The 20,920-nt window shown below is 47.4% G+C and overlaps 2 protein-coding genes and 2 non-coding genes across 5 annotated transcripts; all 4 read right to left on the reverse strand.

The window, feature by feature from the left end:
• Positions 1–3,202: 3,202 nt before the first annotated feature.
• CZH18orf32 (chromosome Z C18orf32 homolog) lies at positions 3,203–6,566 on the reverse strand. Its single transcript, XM_014894895.2, has 3 exons — positions 6,486–6,566; positions 4,657–4,893; positions 3,203–4,018 (listed from the first exon to the last, which is right to left on the reverse strand). The coding sequence occupies exons 2-3, from the start codon at positions 4,882–4,884 to the stop codon at positions 3,944–3,946; spliced, it is 303 nt and encodes a 100-aa protein (XP_014750381.2). The 5' UTR covers positions 4,885–4,893; positions 6,486–6,566; the 3' UTR covers positions 3,203–3,943.
• A 939-nt stretch (positions 6,567–7,505) lies between these two features.
• RPL17 (ribosomal protein L17) lies at positions 7,506–11,976 on the reverse strand. Of its 2 annotated transcripts, none has more exons than XM_014894893.2 (7): positions 11,911–11,976; positions 11,517–11,569; positions 11,387–11,427; positions 10,047–10,181; positions 8,999–9,097; positions 8,065–8,256; positions 7,506–7,601 (listed from the first exon to the last, which is right to left on the reverse strand). In XM_014894893.2, exons 2-7 carry the CDS (start codon positions 11,554–11,556, stop codon positions 7,554–7,556), a joined length of 555 nt encoding a protein of 184 aa, XP_014750379.1. In that variant the 5' UTR covers positions 11,557–11,569; positions 11,911–11,976; the 3' UTR covers positions 7,506–7,553. The 2 variants fall into 2 exon arrangements, with proteins under 2 accessions (XP_014750379.1, XP_088012555.1); XM_088156429.1 differs by having other exon boundaries at positions 11,789–11,931.
• LOC148219960 (small nucleolar RNA SNORD58) lies at positions 7,925–7,994 on the reverse strand. Its single transcript, XR_015799717.1, has one exon. It is a non-coding gene; the product is annotated as a small nucleolar RNA SNORD58 (small nucleolar RNA).
• LOC148219961 (small nucleolar RNA SNORD58) lies at positions 11,648–11,716 on the reverse strand. The gene has a single exon (XR_015799718.1). It is a non-coding gene; the product is annotated as a small nucleolar RNA SNORD58 (small nucleolar RNA).
• Positions 11,977–20,920: the final 8,944 nt, after the last annotated feature.

Raw genomic sequence — 20,920 nt, forward strand, 5'->3', positions numbered from 1 at the left:
GCTTGGAGCAACCCGGGATAGTGGAAGGTGTCCCTGCCCATGGCAGGGGGTGGCACAGGATGAGATTTCAGGCCCCATCCAACCCAAACCATTCCATGATTCTAAAACAACAGTGAAATAAAGATACGGCAGTACTATCAAAAAGCATTTCTAGCACAAAAGAATCACCATGGCAAACCTAGACCTCTTCAATTAAATTACTGCAGCCAAGTTCACTGGAAACAGGAATAATGGCTGTTGCAACCAAAATCATTTGGTTCAGCAAGCACACTCTAACAGTCAGAAAACTGCACAAAGAAGATGATCCCTTCTTTCATGTCTTAGGCAGTTTAATGAAACAGAATTATTTCTCACTGAAGGAGGTCTTAGTCAATCTCAGTGTAAATTAAATTTCTCTTCATTTCCTTTACCTGCAACCTCTGAAGCCACTGTTCTTTCAGCAATAATGTTCTCCATTGTACAGAAGTCATGAAGGAATGACCTTGAGGACTGAACCTCAGCAGCATGTCCAACAGGTCCCAGAATTCAGCTGGGACATGATTGCTACATCTGGGTAATAACAGCATAATGTGTTACTGTCATTAGAATTTAATTTCATTTTCAGTTTAGACATTCCTAGCAGCTGATCCTGTGCAGTTTAACACATCAGAATTTCGTTTCCTTTCAGGTTCAGGCCCATCAAAATAATCAGCAACATAAAATTAATTCATTTTTATTTAAGAATTTTTGGCATATACTTGCATTTTTTAAAATGCATTTTTCAGTTAACTTCTTGGCATCCAGCAACTTGTGCAAACCAACACATAGAAGGTACCACATCCCTTTAAGACCTTCCCATTCAGAAAAAATGCTTGAAATGTAAATGATGTTTTTTCAAATATTGATTTCTTGATCTTTCCTCAACAGTATTTAAATAAAGCCAGATAGGTTTAATGCTAAAGAACTTAGGACTAGATTTGCAGTACTTTGGTCCCCTAAAGATGACAGCTCTGAAATTTTGTAAAAGTCTTCAGTGTAAATGAAGCTGCTGCTTGGTCTAGGAAATTCTGGTAGATGTCCAAGTGTCACCATCAGGTGCCTAAATCTTTTGTAAATCTTGTTTTTAGCAGGTAAGGAGCACATGGAAATTTTCTCAGTTAAATTCAACTCAATTGATCAATATTTTATTCCCTCACATGAGGATTTCCTTAATATCTGCCTGCTTATTTTTCTTAAAGAAGGCTTAGTGCACTCCTCTGCATCCCAGCAGATGATCTCATGCACTCTGGCCCAGACTGGGGCCTTTGCTTTCACTTGATTTTTATTTAACTATTCACAACACAACAGGATTATTGACCTATTCTTGAAAAAGAATAGGGGCAGGAGAGTTATAACACAAATCTCCTGGCAGGACTTCCAGTGAAGTGCCTCATACAGAAAGTTTTGTGACGTAATTTGCTCACTTTAGGGTTTAACTGCAGCTAATAAAGGCAGTGGAATACCATTCCAGAGACCATAAACATGTAATCTTACTTGCATTATCTGCCTCGTTTTGTTTTTGCAGTTTTTTCGGACAACCTGGTGTTTAAATACTGGCACACAGCTGGAAGCCTGGTGCAGCCAGCAGTCTAATTCACTGTACACTTTATTGTCTATGTTATTGTTAAATGCATTTTCTTCTGTAATAATATCCGAAATAACTAAAAGAAATTTATTATGCAGACTTCATAAATTGACTGAATACATTTACAGATTAAAGGAGCCCCAGCAGAGCTCTTGCTCTACTTTTTGTTGTGTTCACAGCTGTTTAGGGGTGGATATGCTCTAAAACTATGGCTTGTTTATGAGATGCCCAGCATATTAAAACAGCACGGAAGGGACAAAACCTTCAGCAATGCTCAGGATGTCAGAACACTATTCTTGTTTAGCTGCAGAGCTGCAGCTTGGACTGGGCATGACTGAGGTACCTCCAGTCCTGTGTCCAGGGCTGTTCATGATGAGAGACACCGAGGGGCTGGAGCGTGTCCAGGGCAGGGAACGGAGCTGGGGAAGGGGCTGGAGCCCCAGGAGAGGCTGAGGGAGCTGGAAAGGGGCTCAGCCTGGAGAAAAGGAGGCTCAGGGGGGACCTTGTGGCTCTGCACAACTCCCTGACAGGAGGGGACAGCCGGGGGGATTTGGGATCTTATCCCAGGGAACAGGGACAGGAGGAGAGGGAACGGCCTCAGGCTGGGCCAGGGGAGGCTCAGGGTGGACACCAGGAGGAATTTCCCCATGGAATGGGTGCTCAGGCCTTGGCAGGGGCTGTCCAGGGAGCTTTGGAGTGCCCATCCCTGGAGGTGTCCCAGGAATTCCTGGAGCTGGCACTGAGACCTCTGGACGGGTGACAAGGTGGGGATTTGACACAGCTGGGACTCCATGGTCTTTTCCTGGCATTCACTGATGTAGGAGGAAGCTGTGATGCACTGATCCGATGGGGGGGTTGTGTTCCAAAGATGAGGTAAGAGCTGATTAAAGAGCAATTCCAAACTCAGGTCCGAACAGAGTCACTCGTTAAGGAAGAGCAAATGGCATTAATGAAGGTCTCACATGGAGGTGTCTGTGCCTGAGCTCACTGCAGTGTCATGGCTGTGGCTACAGGGGCACATCTGTGAAGGCTGCAGATCAATTCACACCACGTCTGACCAAACCAGGCACTGGTAGCAAACGAGGCACCTCACCAGGGGCACCGGGCAAAATTAGATACCGGAGTAATTAATTAACTGATGAGAGAAATCACAGTCACAAGAATAAGACTGGACCACAGTGACAGTTCAAGGACTGCCTGTATAACAAAGGTGCATTTTTAGGCCTGCCTGAGGGAGGATTTAAGGGAAGTCAAATCATAACGAACAATCCAAAACTTCTGGAATGGTTTCATTTTGAATCTTTAGAAGAGCTCTCTAGTTTGGCAGACAGGAAAAAGCAGGAATTACCACTTCTGTTTCTTACTAAGCACAGGGACACATAAAACCCTTCACAGCTGGGATGCAAGTCAGCAGCAGAATCCATCTTCTCAGAAGTCAAAGCATGCCCAGTTCACTTTATCATGACCTCAGCTATTTTAGGACCTCTTTCTGCCTGGGGCTTGTCTCCAGGTTTTCAAAGATTTTGTCACCACTTCAAGTGTTTATAGCTCTAAACACTAAGAATTCTGTGGTTCTGTGTAATAATGGCATGAAGCGACTTATCTTTGTAAAATCTGGGTTTATTATAAGGAAAATTCCACAAGCATGATAAAGAGATTTTAGTTGGACATGGGTTTTTTTTTTAAAGCCAGAACTGCACCATTTTAAATCACTACAACAGAACATAAAGCAACATTCTCTTGCATCATGCCTCTGCTGCTCCTCTTCAGGAAAAAAAGGCATAATATTTCAAGGAAAATAATTAAGGGAAGTATCACATCACGACTTTCTGCTTTTAGTAAGCTAATTAAATTTTGTATGTAGCATAACTCCTTTAGCCCATCCACAGATTTGACATGAAAAATTTAAATTCTTCATAGACAAATGATGAGCTTTTGTTGTCACAATGCAGTCCACAGTTCTTCACCAAGAACAGATAAAGCCTTTACCGTGAAAGCCTCAAGTATTGCACTAGCACTTAGTGACATCAAGATGCTAAGATACATTTACCTTCCATAGATAGATTTATTTTTACATTATTTAACCTAAACTCTAATCACACCAAACAGATGGCAGGTGAGAAGTAGTTTCAGCGAGAAAAATACAAAAACTTCAGCTTTCAAATATTTTAAATAAACAAATGAGCCAGCTGCCATTTTAGTGGCAAAAGAGAATCTCTCCTGCAAGCAATAAAGTTTTTTATTCAGCTAAAATGTGCAAAGAAAAAGGTCTCAAAGTGAGAGGAATATCAGCAGTTCATACTGGACATGAGGGAATAAAATCCTTAGGAATTAACTTCTTTAAGCCGTTTTCTTGTCAAGAACGGCTGTGGATCTCTTTACAGCACTTCCATTTGCAATGCCATTGCTTTCAGCCTGCAAATAAAAAACAGTGTCATTAATGAGATGTCAAATTAGAACTTCTCACCTAAAACAGGAACAGCTGGTGACAAAAATGGCTTTTAAAAGCAAGGTCAGTAAAGATCTAGCCAGAAATATGGAGCAAGAACCAAAAGTGGTGGTGTCTGTATAGATTTACAAATTGCTTCGGGTGGAAGGGAGGAATGAGGGCAGTGACAACATTTACAAGTCTTTGCGTTGTGGTAGAAGATAAATAATAAAAGCATAATTTACATGCACTAAGCATCCTCTCCCATAATGAGTGGCAGAGCTGGCTGAAGAGAGGGGCTTTTTTAAATTTCTGCTTCATCCATCTGTTGTGATCTACCAAATATTTGACTTTTTCTTCTCTAAAAAACCAGCCAGTTGTGTAAAAAAAAAAATTAATTAAGCTATTTCAGGGTACAGGCACAATTCCTATTCCTCCGAGACCAGAAGCTGTCTTGAAGCAACTATTTCTAGCTGGCACAGCAGTGGCAAAATTTCTAAGAGAACAGACACCAAAATATCTGTAAACACACCCAATTATTCACCCTCCTGTGGTGCCTGCCCTGAGCTGCCACTGGGTGGCTCATCCCGGAGCTCCCCTGCTTAGCTGGGTGAATTAATCTTACTTTATGGCTTCCAGATGCATCCTCCTGGTCTCTTTTGGCGGCCGCAGGTCCCTGAGCACCCCCAGCGCTGCCTCCTGGCCCCTGCTTGGTGTCTGGCGCCTCCTGCACAGCCCTTTTGGGCCAGAGGCGCTTGATGAAGGGGGCAATCACCGGGTAGAGGTAGGGCTCCACAAACTTCTTGTAGACCCAGAGCAGAACGGGGATCACGATGCAGGGAATGCACACCATGGCTCCCTCCTGCGCCGGGAAATGGTGATGGGGGGAAAAACAGCTTAGGGTTTAGGCAGCGTTTGTATGCCACAAGCTGAGAAAACGGTATTTACATAGTAAATAAAAAACCCTGTTTGATGTTCAAACGTAGATTATTCTTGAATTATAAATCAGCCGCTAAAATTTCAATAATGCTATCTGTTCCAATGTTATAAAGTCTCCAATAAAGGGAACGTTCTTGGCATTTTAACAAAAAAAAAAAAAAAACAAAAAAAGCCAATTTGATATTAATTCATCAGTGCTACAGACGCAAGTAAGAAAAAAAATTCGGGAAATAAGAGTTTTTGCTTAAACCACATGAAAACACTTTAAGCAGCAATCTGCCAATATTAGCCCAGTTCGTGCTATATTAAGAGTCCAGTGGGTTTGTTTTGCTCAATCCATTTTTATTTAAGGAGAGATTAGACAGCAGAAAACCAATCCATCTCATCCCACTGAAGGGCAGGACAGTGGGAAAGGGGAAAAAAATTCCAATCAGGATTTCAGAGAATTAGAATATGAGTTACTTTCTTCCTCCTGCCCTCACTTAATCCCACACCAACCTCATACAATAAACTATTAGAAAATGAACCATGCTCTCTCTCTGAAACCCCACAAGTCTTCAAAATTCACACCTTGGAATCTATACTAACAAAAAAAAAATAAAATGCAGAAAAGCAAGAGGTCAGAGAGGTCCAGCTGGGAGAGGAAGCAGTTAATTAGGACTAGACCTGTGCCAGTGCTGGTGAGCAATGTATTAGACACACTCTGCTGCCACACAACTTTGCCCTTCACAGTCCCCCGCTCTAGGCTGCTGACATCTCAATTCTCACACCAAGAAGCAAAACAAAAGCTTTCCAAGTGGAGAATGAAGAGGCAGATGTGCACACTTCACTAGGGACCAGTTTTGCTGTTTTGTTTTTTTTTTAGTGCTATCCTGAAGATTTTTAGCCCTGTGGAAAAACAGAGTATCAGTTTCCAGCTGACTATCTCCAGGTTCTTTTCTCGCTGCTTCGAACACATAAACATAGTTTAAATTTACTCTGTGAAGTCTGAGAGGAATCTTAAATTGAGACAACACAAATGAGTTAATCCTTTAAACTTATTAAAAAAAATATTTTATATGCTGTCTCCACCAGAACTTCCCAGATATTAAACTTCCAGCAAGATGTGGCTTCATCTAGCAGCTGTAGAAAGTGGCTGCAGGGAACACCTCCGGCTGTAGAATCATTACAGAATTACAGAATTATTTGGGTCAGAAGAGAACTTAAAAATAATTTCCTTCTATCCCCTGCCATGGGCAGGAAGGGACACCTTCCACTGTCCCAGGCTGCTCCAAGCCCTGTCCAACCTGGCCTTGGACACTGCCAGGGATCCAGGGGCTGCCACAGCTGCTCTGGGCACCCTGTGCCAGGGCCTGCCCACCCTCCCAGCCAGCAATTCCTTCCCAAGATCCCATCCAGCCCTGCCCTCTGGCACTGGAAGCCATTGCCTGTGTGCTGTCCCTCCCTGTTTCCCTAGGGAAGCAGCACGTGTTGCGTTGCCTCTGCTGCCATTCCTGACCAAAACACCACCCGTACCTGCGCCCGATGCAGCAGCGATCCCCGGGATCAGGGTAAAACACCGTCCCGAACAATTCCTTCCGTCACTTGGTGATGCTCCTCCACCTGGTCGGCAAGGAAAAGAAGGGAAAAGAGAAGAGTGAGGAGGTGGTCGGACAGTAACCGGGGGGTTGTTCTCTGTGACGGGCGGTGCTGCGGGTCCCCGTGAGCCCCCAGGCGCTGGGCCAGCCAGGAAAGCGACGGGCAAATCCCGCCACGGCACGGCACGGCTGTGTTACCAGCGGCCGGAAAACGCTACACGGGCAAACCGCCGAGCTTTCCCCGTTTTCCATAAAGGACGAGCCAGTCCAGGAGGGTGGCTAATGCCAGGCATTGCCGTTAGCTCTCCGAGGGCGGTTGGGGCGGTACCGTGGGCCCCCGGTTACCGGAGCCGCCGGGTGCGGGCGGGCCGTGCGGAGCGGGGCGGAACGCGGCGGGGCGTGGGTGGTAGGGTAAGGTGGGATATGGGGAAGGGATCATTCCCTGCTCCCGGTGCTCCCGGCGCTCCGCACCCACCTGCGCCCGCACCGGAACGGCCCCACGCTTCCGGGGCGGTGCTTCCGGCCAATGGCAGGAGGCAGCGCGCATCACGTGACGCGCCAGGCCACGCCCCCACCGCGGGAACAGGGACAAGATTCCCGATTATCCGGGATTTGGGAGCGGGGAACTGTGCGACGGCACCGGCAGCCCCGCGGGAACACACGGCTCGTAGGTGCGATATTATGAAGGAATTGCTGGCTGGGAGGGTGGGCAGGCCCTGGCACAGGGTGCCCAGAGCAGCTGTGGCTGCCCCTGGATCCCTGGCAGTGTCCAAGGCCAGGCGGGACAGGGCTTGGAGCAAGCTGGGATAGTGGAAGGTGTCCCTGCCATGGCAGGGGGTGGCACTGCATGCCCTTCAAAATCCCTTCCCACCCAAATCACTCTGTGATTCCATAATTTTCACTGCCCCTGTCCCACAGCATCCAGGCCCAGGTCAAAACTTGTAGCAGAACAACACAATCAATCCAAACTTTAAAATTTTATTTATGTACATCTGCCCACATAGGTTTACTCCCGAGCCATTAGCTTTTGCTTCTTCAGCTTCTTCTGGGAGATCTGGGAAGCAAACACAGAAAGAAGAAAATGGTTAAATGCTACTTCCTAAAACATCCCAAAGTTATCTTTTAGAAGTGCTGAGAACTGTTAGAAATTCTCTCACAAATCATAGTCACCACACTTGCACACTAACAGGAATCCATACAAGCACTACATTACTTGCAAGCTCTAAATTCAACTTATTTATTGCACACACTCAGGGTTCACACAGTCTGGGAATGCCGTTGCTGCCTTGAGGGAGCAAAGAACAACCCTCTGTGCAATTAATACGGTTTTCAGGGTTCTCAAGTGCTTAAGACCTGTGTTGAAAATTATAAAACGGGGTTGCTCAGAAAAAGGTTGTATTTTTTTCATGGGCATTCCAAAGGTGTCCTAAGATAGTCATCACAGCAACCCTTCTTCTCTGCCAGACTCTCAGCTCTCCCAACAGCGTTACAGGAACACAGCATGTGACATGTGGTACCTTTTTCTTCTGGGCAACTTCCTCCTCTGGCTTGGGCACGATCTGCTCCTTCTCTGTGAGGATCATCTCGATGTGGCACGGGGAGCTCATGTAGGGGTTGATCCTGCCATGGGCCCGGTACGTGCGCCGGCGCATCTTGGGAGCCTTGTTCACCTGGATGTGCTCGATGACCAGGGAGTCCACATCGAGACCCTGCCACAAGGAACAAAATCTGTGACCCATTCTCGACTTTTAAATAATTCACCTCTGCAGCACAAATGTGAGTAACCCCCCCAGACACTACTGCTGGTCAAAGTAGCCAGGGCTGGTAGTGTCATGGAGCTGAGGGTTTTCCAAGGATTCACCACTGACACAGCCAAGCTTGGTGATGCCATGGAGCTGAGGGTTTTCCAAGGATTCACCACTGACACAGCCAAGCTTGGTGGTGCCATGGAGCTGAGGGTTGCCCCAGGATCTGCCAATGGAACTGCTGAGCTTGGCAGTGTCATGGAGATGGGGACTTACCAAAGCAAGCGCCATTTAAAATCACAAATAATTTACAATTATGCTGATGGCTCATTGCCTATGGTTATTTTGTGGTTACTCAAAAATAGGTAATCATCTGTTATTCCAACACTGCTAATAATGCTTGTTTTTAAATTGCCTAGCTAAGCACTATAACAAAGACAGCAACTGACCAAGAGTTTACAGATTTCAGGAGATCTGAATAGCCTTTTTGTGTAAAAAAAATTAATTTAGTTTTACCCTGTGAAAAATTTGTTGCTTCCATTTTAAAGAACACATAAAGCCTGCTTTAAACAGGGAGCCATACCAAAGCCTCCATATAATCCAGTTTTGTGGACAAAGCAGGCAGTAAGTGGCTCTCCAGGTCAGTGACAACCAGGGGAGCTGACAGAGAGCATGACACCACCATTCTGTGCTCAGTTACACCCACCTTGAGCTCAGCGTTGCTCTCTGCATTCTTCAGCATGTGCAGCAAGAACTCTGCGCTCTTCTTGGGCCAGCGACCCTGTGTCCAGCCCCACTGCTTGGCCTGGAATGAGAGGACAACAATGGGAGTCCTGCTTTTGGCCTGGTCCAACTCAATTTAAGTTACCTTTTATACACCTTTAACTTGCCATTATCACAGAATGGTTTGGACTGGACGAGACCCTAAAGTTGATTCAGCACAAGCCCCTGCCATGGCAGGGACGCCTTTCACTGTCCCAGGCTGCTCCAAGCCCTGTCCAGCCTGGCCTTGGACACTGCCAGGGATCCAGGGGTAGCCACAGCTGCTCTGGGCACCCTGTGCCAGGGCCTCAACACCCTCCCAGCCAGCAATTCCTTCCCAAGATCCCATCCAGCCCTGCCCTCTGGCACTGGAAGCCATTGCCTGTGTGCTGTCCCTGCCTGCCTTGTCCCCAGTCCCTCTGCAGCTCTCCTGGAGCCCCTTCAGGCCCTGGCAGGGGCTCTGAGCTCTCCCTGGAGCCTTCTCTTGTGCAGGTGAGCAGCCCCAGCTGTGCCAGGCTGGCTCCAGAGCAGAGGGGCTCCAGCCCTGCAGCATCTCCGTGGCCTCCTCTGGACCTTCTCTAACAGATCAATGTCCTTCCTGTGCTGAGGACCCCGTATTTTATGGATTAAAATGCATTATAACCTATTCTATTTTGCTGTGCATCAAACAAACCCAACAAGATTGAATTCCTTGACTAGATGCTGCCAGCTAGATGCAGACACTCCAAGCAGATACATCTTCTGGAATTAATAATCACTCTTTTCTCAGTCCTGAGCAACCCAGTCTGCCGGAAGGTGTCCCAGTCCATGGCAGGGTACTGGAGCTAGAGGAGCTCTGGGGTCCCTTCCAACCCAAACCACCCAGTGATTCTGTGCTTTTATGCAAGTTCACCATCAGCAGTGACACACTACATCCACAACATCTCTACATCACCTTTTTCCCTTAAGCACCCACAGCCAAAGGCTCCTTGCCACGTTTCCCAGGAGCTCACCTGGGCGCACCTCCCGACGCCGCCGTTGTAGCGCCGGAAGGGGACACACTGCTTCTTCAGGGTGACGTCCTTCAGGTACTTGGTGGCCTTGCGGATGTGCATGCCCTTGATGGCCTGCGCCGTCTCTCGGGTGTTCTGCCGACACAAGGCACAGAAAAAATCCTCTGAACAAACCTTTCCAAGACACAGCATGAGCACAACCACTCCTCTGTCCTACCCCGATACAGTTATTTTGGCTACAAAGGAAGCACTTTACCAAAAAAGACCCAAGTCGAAGAATGAAAAATAATCAACACCTTTTTTCTTTTTTACCCACTTTTCTAACCCTTGGTATGACTGAATCTGTGGCTCCAGCACACTTTTTGTTTTTTTTTTTTTTGTTTTAGCTGGTGGCTAAATCCAACAAGGAAATTTGTAACTCTTAATAAAATTTTAATTTAAGTACTTATACTTTTCATAGCTGCTCTTTGGTCACTTATCTAAAAAAAGCAAGATCTGGATGTATAAATTCTTACTAAAAAGTCAAATACAGCACCTCACAGAAATGGATGAAGAAACACTGGGACAATTCTTAGCAATATTATTTTCTCTGAAGGAATCGTAAGAGAAGAAAAGGCTCAGAAATAAAAAGGATAAAAGATCAGTCTTCTAAACAGCATGTACTAATTGTGAAATATAATCCTACCTGTTCCTGATAACAAAAGGAAACGAAAGTGAAAACCCCATATTACAAAAAGAAGAAAATGATCCGCTAAGTTCTGGTTTTGTGATTAAATAACACTTCTGAATTCTTTTTTGCAACTAAGCTTTTTCCAGAAGAACGGAGGTCTTTGTGCCAAACACCACAAAAAATATGAGAAATGAGACAAATTTCACACCAAACACAAGCTCAGCTTCTGATAAATTCAACCCAACTGTTTTGCTGCTGTGTTTTGTTATCTGAAGTAGACAAGGACAATTTTAGCATCCAGACTCTAAATTTTTTTTGTGGATGGATACCACTACGAACAGCTAACAGCAATCTTTAGTGACTAGAGTAAAAGACACTTCCTTAAAAAAAGGAATATTGGGAAGGAATTGCTGGCTGGGAGGGTGGGCAGGCCCTGGCACAGGGTGCCCAGAGCAGCTGTGGCTGCCCCTGGATCCCTGGCAGTGGCCAAGGACAGGTTGGATGGGAGTTCAATCCCTAACGACGGCAGAGAATGGAAGGAAATATCCTTATAATCCCTTTCCATCCAAGACAGTCTGGGATTTTTTTAAAAAATAGTAACAAAAACTAACAAAAAACAAAGCAAAACAGCAAGTTAATTTGCAATTCCTGCTAATCACGCACTCCTTACCTTGAAGTGCACACGCAGGTTAGATCCCCGTGACTTGCATGCTGCAAGAGAAAAAAGACCAAGTTTTAGAATCAAAACCTCACCGAATTCCGTGAAATCCCACACAAACTCTCCTAAAACAGTAACTCACATTTCGTGGGGTTCTCCGGATCCAGGGAGTAGCGCACCATCTTGAGAGCTTAGCTGAAAAACACCAAATCAAAACATATTAAAGTTCCAGCACTCGCACGTATGACCTAGATTACTCCCCTTACCGCCGCAGCTGCTCAGGAATTACGCGTTCTTTTCACAGTTACATCCAAAGGTGTCCTAAGAAAGTCATCATCACAGCCATGGATTTACTCGGGCCTGCCCCTTCCCCGCGCCCGTACCAACCCTCCCACGCGCCATCCCGGGGAATACCGCGGACGCGGGGCATGCCGCAGCGATCCCGGTGTCTGGGATGCCGGTGCTGGCGGGGATGGGGCGGGATGGGGGCGGATGGCGGCGGATGGCGCGGCACCGGGCCGACCATGGCTCCTCACCTCGGGGCGGCGGCCGCAGAGGAAGGGGAAGGGCGGGGCGCGCCGTGAGCCCGCGCGCGTCTCGCGAGATTTCGGGCGGGGACGGGCCCGGGACCGCTCCGCCCCCAACATGGCGGCGGGTTCTCAGCGTGAGGGCGGAGAGAATGGGCAGAGCGGTGTTCTCGCTGTCCGCGTGAATAAAGCCTGCTATGGGGAGCGACACCGCGGTATTCACTCTGCCATGTGGAAAGACACCGCGGTATTCACTCTCTGCTCGTGGTGCAGGTGCTTTTAGTGAGGAAATCAGCGTGTATCTGGCATAGCGCCACCAGCCGCCCGAGGGAGGAGATTGGTCCTCGCCGCTCCGCGCTGGTGCGTACTCATCTTGAACGTTGTGAGCAGTGCTGGTCAGTGTAATATAAGAAAAGTATTAAACTGTTAGTGCCAACAGGATGACTACGGAAGTGGTAAGGGGCCTCGAGCCGTATGTGCCACTGAGGGCACTGGTCTGTTCAGCTGGAAGGAGAGGAGACTCAGTGCAGTTAAAACTTCCTCGTGAGTGACGAGGAATATCAGGCACTGGTCTCTCTGGTGACCACTGACAGCACCCAGGGAATGTCTGGAGCTGTGTCAGGGAGGTTTAGGTTCGATTTTAGTGAAAGGTTCTTCCCCCAGAAGGTCCTGGCACTGCCCGGGCTCCCCAGGGAATGGGCACGGCCCCGAGGCTGCCAGAGCTCCAGGAGAGTTTGGACACTGCTCCCAGGGATGCACAGGGTGGGACTGTTGAGGAGCTGGGCTCAATGGTCATTGTGGGTACTTTCCTACTCAGGATATTCTGTGGTTCTGTAGTTCAGTCAATCAGGATCTTTTAGGTTGGAAAAGACACCATCGAGTCCAAGCTGTGCCCCATCGTCACTGTGTCACCAGAGCACTCAGTGCCACATCCAGGCCTTCCTCGGACACCTCCAGGGATGGGGGCTCCAACATCTCCCTGGACAGCCCCGTCCAAGTCCTTTCCATGAGGAAATTCCTCCTGATGTTCAGCCTGAACCGCCCCTGGCATAAACTGAGGCCGTTTCCTCTTGTCTGTCCCTTGTTCTCCGGGAGCAGAACCCGACCCCCCACCTGAGAGCACAGAATTGTTAACTTTGGAAAAGGCTTTTAAGATAATCGGGTCTTACTTTCATCCCAGCAGCCACTATCGTATTCACCATTAGATGGCAGCTCAGGATGGGAGTAGAGCAGCACATTGCTTACAGAGGTGTCCAGGAGACCAGAACGAAGAGATTCATTCAAATTCATATGTAGAAACCTCCGCTGGTATTTACTGCACCATTATAAAATAATCACAGATTGACTGATTAAAATAAAAGATTTTTCTTTCCCATTTGAGACAACATTTGTGATTAGAACTACTTGGGAAGCAGCTTAATAAAAGCAAAATGTTTCCTGAAGTGATGTCGAACTGCAGCAAATCTCATTGAGAAAAAAGTGTCAGAATCGGTGAAAAAAAGAAGAGGCATATTCCTGAGCGGGCAGTAATCTGGTGTGCAGGCATCTCCCCAGCGTGAGAGTCTGGTTTGAACTCTGAATTTAGACATAAGAAGAGAAACCTTGCTGCCCGTGTAGATCACATAGGTCCTGTGAGCAGGAGGCTGTTTCTGGATCTCTTGTTTAGGGCTAAAAAGCCCCAAAGCTCTGCAGTTAGGATTTCGCTCAGATGGGAAGAGTAAAATATTTGAGCTATCACAAATATTTACATGGCTAAAAAGTGTAAGAGCTCTAGTTGTTACTGCAGCTTTCCATTTAACTGCCTTAAAATGTGCCTTTTTCTTTGGTTTTGTATAAGCTCTCTGTAAAGTCTCTAAGCAACTTTTAGGCACTGATCTCAAAGATGGAGTGTGGGTAAATATTATTTCTTCTCTTTGTCATAGAATTGCAGAATGGTTTGGAAGGAACCTTAAAGCCTATCGCATCCCACCCCCTGCCATGGGCAGGGACACCTTCCAGGTTGCTCCAAGCCCCTTCAACCTGGCCTTGGACACTTCCAGGGATCCAGGGGCAGCCACAGATTCTGTGGGGAGCAGTATGTAGCATTAAGTTTCCAGGTACAATAAATTAAAACTGGCTAAAGCTGAGGTCCTCAAACACTTGTACAGCCTTACCCACCCTACTATAGGAATCCCCTTCCCAAACACAATACAGCTCTTCTTCATCCTTTCTGCCCTTCCCTCTGCACCTTCCTCAGTTTTTTGCTGGGGCAGAAACCCAGTCTTTCCATGGGAAGCACCTTTAAAGACAATTGCTTGTTAGCAGAGCACAAAAACAATGAGATATTCAAGGAAAGCTGGAGAAAAGATGTAAAACACAAGTACTTGACATATGATGGGGATTATCACCTGGGTTCATCAATTAAACAGAAAAGAAATATATTTCCTGTTTCTCTACAGGTGGAACTGTAGCTGTTTTACTCAGCTGCTAAGGGTTTGCAATGGTGGAAGGGTAGCACAGAATCACACAATGTCCTGAGCTGGAAAAGGCTCTCCAGGGTCATGGAGTCCAGCTGCTAGCCCTACACAGACACCCCAACCATCCAACCCTGTGCATCCCTGAGAGCACTGTCCAAACGCTCCTGGAGCTCTGGCAGCCTCGGGGCTGTGCCCATTGCCTGAGATGTATGTTTTCATCTTTGTTGAGAACTTGACAAGAGCTCTCATGGGCAGCCTGGCACATACCTGGTGCTGGGATCAGGGCTGAGGCAGCTGAGCTTGTGCCCTAGTTGGGATTTCACCACATCATTCCCTCACTGCACCACCTGCCTGGGATATTTGGGTTGTATGAGCTGACTCCAAGAGAGCTTTCGGATCCTAAGCAGAAAATTCAGGCAGGTAAGTCCAAAATTGTGTTATTGAAAACTCCTGTGTTGGAAGCAGCTGCCTGCTAATTGTACTGGAATGTCAAATCCATAAAATTTCAGCTCAGACTCTGCTGCTGCCATCCCTCTTGCTGCCCTGTCTGTACTGCCCGGCCCCAGTGCCTGTGTTGTGCACACCCAAGGAGATGTTGCTGTCCCAGCAAGTATGGACAACACGCACCCAGCTGTGCTTGGACCCAAGCAGAGCCTCTGTTCAGTGCTCTGGGAGCTCCTGCTGAGAACAGCCTCCTGTGAAGGGTTGATCACAATGGCAGCAGAGGTTTCTGCCATCTCCTCTGCTCCAGAGCCAGGCTGGGAGAACTAGAGGTATTTACCTGCACAAGAGAAGGCTCCAAAGCAGAGCCTTCTGAAAGGGCTCCAAGAGAACTGGAGAGAGACTTGGGGCAAGGGCTGGAGGGACAGGACACAGGGAATGGCTTCCCTCAGCCAAAGGGCAGGGATATTGGGAAGGAATTCTTGGCTGTGAGGGTGGAGAGGCCCTGGCACAGGGTGCCCAGAGCAGCTGTGGCTGCCCTAACCCTGAGAGTGTCCAAGGCCAGGCTGGGCACTTGGACCAGCCTGTGACAGTGGACAGTGTCCCTGTCTATGACAGGGATGAAACTGGATGAGTTTTAAGTCCCTTCCAACCCAAACTAATCATTGATCCCATGATTCTGTCCTCTGGCTGTCCTCCTGGGGCTGGAAAGGGGCTGTACCCTTTATCCTGTCGTGGAAAGGCCCAGCGGGCAGTGGGGAGTGTTCAGGTACAGGAGTATTACCTCACATAAGTCCTTTTGTGTCTTTAGCTGTGAGTAAACATGCGGCCTTATCAGTGCTACTGGGAGCCAAATGTGACAATTAGCCAATGTCCCTGACAGTCATCATCCCTCCTGGCCAGAGGGACAGGTGAGTTCCAAGACTGGCTGGAGTTCTGTTTTCACTGTCTGCGGTTATGTCTTTGTGGCAGCTCTAAAACCACATGGAGTTCATTTCCAGACAGAGGACATTCCTGCTCACCTTACAGCCTGACACTCAGCTCAAGCACAGACTTGGCTTGGGGCAGCCACTTCTGGCAGAGGGGCTGTGTTAAACCCCCTGTAACACACAGAAACACTGGGGCTGACTAACCAAGCTTAACTCCAGCTCACTAAAACACTCCTCTTTCCTGCTCTTCTACAGGAGAGGGCCTGACCTGCTCTTTGCACAGGAATGGAAGCCAATTCCTCAAATCTTTTTGTAGATATCTTGGCATTTCTCTTAGAGACCCAGCTTTTGGAGTGCAAGGGTTATGTGGGGATATTAAACTGTCATTCATGAAATTGCACACAAATGGTTCCTTGTCCTAATGTTTAAGCAGAAAATCTTGAAGACAAAGACATTTTAAATTGAAACCAGCTTGAATGCTGCAGACTCTGAGGCTTTCCAACCATCAGACAGCTGCCTGCACCTTCTTTCTGTGAAATCCTCTTTGCTGACCAGCCTATGGTCTCCTGCCCTCCTTGTCCCAGATGCATGGCTCCTCCAGAAGCACAGCTCACCCTCACTGTTTGCCTTTTCCTTCCACAGTCAGCAGAACAGTGGCACTTGAACACATGGGAGGCAAATTCTCCAACTAAAGGGCTCTCCACAAGCATCTTAAAATCTACTGACCCAGGCAGTGAGTCACAGGAGCAAGATCATAGAATCACAGAGTCATGGAATGGTTTGGGTTGCAAGGGACTTGAAAGGTCATCCAGTGCCACCTCCTGCCATGAGCAGGGACACCTTCCACTGTCTCAGGTGACTCCAAACTCTGTCCAACCTGGCCTTGGACACTTCCAGATATGAGATAGCCACAGCTTCTTTGGGCACCTTGTGTCAGGACCTCCCCAGCCTCACAGGGAAGAATTCCTTCTCAATATCCTGTCTATTCCTGCTCTTTGGCAATGGGAAGCTGTTGCCCCTTATCCTGTCACTCCATGGAAAAGGGGCAAATGCACCTCCAAAAGATGGACTGACCCTCATTAGAGATTTTCTGTCTTGGTCACTTGGAGAGCTCAGTTATGTTATGTGTTCCACTCTGTGTCTTTCAAGAAGAGATGCGTCCATAAGGAGCCAGAAGATCCTTACTTAAGCAGCTAAGTTCTTTATATGCATATATTTATGTGCATATATCTATACATGCATATATAGTTCATCAATAAATGTATCATCTAAAACACTTGAGCAAACAAACACTTTTGATTCCTTATGAGTCCTCCTAAAACACAGGCAACTCTTGACAAGGAGAGAGTATCTGCCCATCCTGTTTAAACAATTTATGTCATATGTATGCTGTACCCAGAGCAGAGGTGAGGAAAGAGCTGGGGAGCTCAGCATCAGCACAGCCGAATATCTGTCCTCGCCATCACCACTGCTGAAGTGTGACGCAGCAGCCACAGCTGCTGGTGACCTGCCTGACAGGATAATAGTCAAAACAACAAAAAAAAAAAAACAAAACAACAAACCACAGCAATCAGTGATGTTGTCTTAATACTCAACTTTTTTGGCATATTGTCCAGAGCTACGGGTTCGTTCACCCCGTAAACACCCAGCTAAGAGGGAATCACTGGAAAAACAAACCTCCTATGTGATTAAATGACCTTGTAGCTAAAGTTTGTGTTTATTCAGTGCAGTTTTTGACAGCAAACCAATTTACGCAGGTTGTGGAGGTCTATGATTGCTTGCTCTTTGCTTTAATGGACAGGAATCTCTGTGATGAGTGAATAAAGGCATCATGTAAGTGCCTGATCACAAACATTTTGTAGGATAAATTACATCCTGGGTTTATATTTGCCCTAACCTATGTAGCTCATAACCAAGAAGTACTGCTTTAAGTATGCTTTTGATTATTGAAACCTAAATTATCCCTGGAATCAGGGATATTGCCCAAAATTTAATTACAAATTAAACTATGGGGAATTCTGTTTAAAGAAAGGAGAATGGTTAAACCCTGAAGAAGGTGGGTCAGAGACAATATCCTGGGCAGCGAGCGCTGGCTGATTCTGCCTTGAGCTGCAGGGCGGTTGCTCTGGGAAGCCTTCTTTGGCACTTTCCAGCCTCAGCGTCTCTTGATCTGTGAGTCCTGTCAACATTTCTAAAGCTAAGTGTGCCCTGTACTGTGAAACAGAGCCTCAAACTCCCTTTGTTGCACTGCATCTTCTAAACAAAACAGATCAAAGAATCCTCCTCCTCTCCTCTGTTACAGTCATGATTACTGATGTGGCAGCGCTGGGTTGGCAGTTGGACTCAATCACCTTAGAGATATTTTCCACCCTTAAATGATTCCATGATTCTATGACCCTGTCGGCTGTTTTTGCAGCTGCCCCGCTCAAGAGCTCATCTGGATCAGCTGATAAACCACAACCAAAACTCACTTTTCTCTTTCAGGGGCTTCTCCACCTCCCTACTGGCTGACAAAGCATGCAGGGACCTGGGACAGGAGCATCCTTACAGACAGGACCTGGCTTTGTAGAGTTCTGTTCAGAGCTGGGAGATGAGCTTGAGTGATGCCTGTTAACACAACCTGTGCCAAAGCTTTGGCCAGCAGACTGTTTTCTGTTCATGGCACAGCAAGAAACGACAGCCCTGAACATCTAAACTTCATGCCAATAGCAATCTCTGCAGCATCTTCATTTTTCAGCTCAGTACGTGGCTTTTGTGGTCATTCCTTACTATTCTTATGGTTCGAGATTGTTCCTAGGTTTGTGATCCTTCCAGCTCTGACGATTAGAGTGTGTTTCTCTCCACAAGACGCAAACAACTTTCATCCCAAATGCCAATTCTGATGTCATACCTTCCTCCCAGCTTACTCCATGGCTATTTTCCAGTCATCCAGTTACTTCCCTCTTTGCTATTGCAACAACTTTGACAAGAGCCCCCTCTTTCAAAGTTTTCCTTATCTGTCCAGCTTATTAATCCCCTCTAGCTGCGCTGCCCTCCCCCTCTCCAGCCTCTCCTCTCCGCTTTGCCCAGTCTTTTCCAGCATGCCTGGCCCAGTCACATGCGGTGCTTGGGAAGGTCATATGATGGGTAGGGACTGCCAGGCAAGGCTGTGGCAGGGGGCCCCTACAGCTAGCACACCTCCATCCCCTCCCCTACCTCTCGGACATCCACTGCTCTGTGACTCACTCATCGTGCATCCTCCATCCTGCATCCTGCATGAGCACGGAAGGGCAGGCACAAGGAGTTGCACGAGGAGAGATCTATTCAGGGAGCTAATCAGTGGGATGGGTCCTGCACTCATATCCCAGACTGGGGACCTGTGCTGCTGCTGCTTCCCTGTCCTACGTGCCCAGCAGGCCTCTGCTTAGAAGAAGCCACCCTTGCTCTGTGAAGTACGCAGAATAGAATCCCAGAATGATTTGGGTGGGAAAGGATCTTAAAAATCATTTCACCCGTCTGCTACGGGCAGGCACACCTTCCATTGTCCCAGGTTGCTCCAACCTGGCCTTGGACACTGCCAGAGATCCAGGGGCAGCCACAGCTGCTCTGGGCACCCTGTGCCAGGGCCTGCCCACCCTCCCAGCCAGCAATTCCTTCCCAAGATCCCATCCAGCCCTGCCCTCTGGCACTGGAAGCCATTGCCTGTGTGCTGTCCCTGCCTGCCTTGTCCCCAGTCCCTCTGCAGCTCTCCTGGAGCCCCTTCAGGCCCTGGCAGGGGCTCTGAGCTCTCCCTGGAGCCTTCTCTTGTGCAGCTGAGCAGCCCCAGCTGTGCCAGGCTGGCTCCAGAGCAGAGGGGCTCCAGCCCTGCAGCATCTCCGTGGCCTCCTCTGGGCTGGCTCCAGCAGCTGCACGTCCTTGTGCTGTTGGAGCCCAGGGCTGGAGGCAGCTCTGCAGGTGGGCTCTCACCTGAGCACAGGGGCACAGGGGCTGAATGCCCCACCTTGACCTTCCTGTCACACTGCTGGTGATGCAGCCCAGGGTGTACCTGACCTGTGCAGGGAAGCCCTTTTGTTTTTCCCCTGCCCTCGCTGCAGTTTTTCTGCCTATCTGGCCTTGGGCTGGGAAGTCCTGGGATGAATGTCAACAGCATCTATACATTACAGACAGGAACGTAAGTTCAAGGCACTGAGAAATGCCCCAAACTCTTCCTAATTAATTACAGAACCTTTGACTCTTCCTAATAAGCTACACACACTCAATAAACGCAATAAATAGGAGAAGTTAGGCAATTAGGAATAAATAGCCAGAAGGTGAAACAGAGCCTGATGAGGACCAGCATCCTGTTGTCCCATTGAGGACTCTGCAAACAGATGTGGTAGGTGTCCTTTTCATTGAGACATTGAGTAAGAAGACTGGATTCAGGAATGGGACAACCGATGAATTGTCAAAGTAAAATGTGCAACCTTGTGAAAACTGAAATGAGTAATTCTGTTGGTATAAGTAAAGCCAGCTTCTGAGAAAACAGGAGACTCCCTGTATTATCAAGGGTGACTTGAGGCTTTACCCTGTCTCAGGCAGATCCCACCTCTACAGTTTGCATGGGTTGGAGAAGACAAATGGTTCAAAGGAGAAGGTAAAGGATGACCAGGGTGCTGGAGAACAAATGACACTGACCTTGATGATACACAGCCACATCTTGTGCAGCTTTTTCCTGTCCTCAAGCTGTTTGTCACCCTTTTTCTTCACACAAAAGCTAGTGCGTAAAGTCAGTGTTTGTGGTCTAAAATACAATTCCTCTTCAGTGTGTGAATCACAGTGAAATACTGCCACAGGCTCTCCTAAACACCGGCTGAATCAGCAATCAGGACCAGAAATAGATGAAGAACTTGTGTGAGCTGACACAATTACTCAGGAAGAAATAGTTACCCAAGATTTGCAACCATAAAGCTTGGGTACAAATTAACAATAATGGTGAGAACTATAATATGTTTTTACGGGCTTTGCTAAAGTAAGTAACCAATTAATTGGTTTCAATAAAAGGCTCATTTTCTTTCCAGTATACACTGGAAATGGAGTGGCATGCTCAGAGGTTCATGGGTTTAATGTCCATCCAGATTTACAGGATCAGTTCTGAAAGCCTGAGATAGATTTAAAGAGGATTTAGGAGTGCTGAAAATTAATAATAGAGTAATAGAATGGGTTTGAGTGTAAGTT

Source organism: Sturnus vulgaris, chromosome Z (genome assembly GCF_052056855.1).
Source record: "Sturnus vulgaris isolate bStuVul1 chromosome Z, bStuVul1.hap1, whole genome shotgun sequence".
NCBI lineage: Eukaryota > Metazoa > Chordata > Aves > Passeriformes > Sturnidae > Sturnus > Sturnus vulgaris.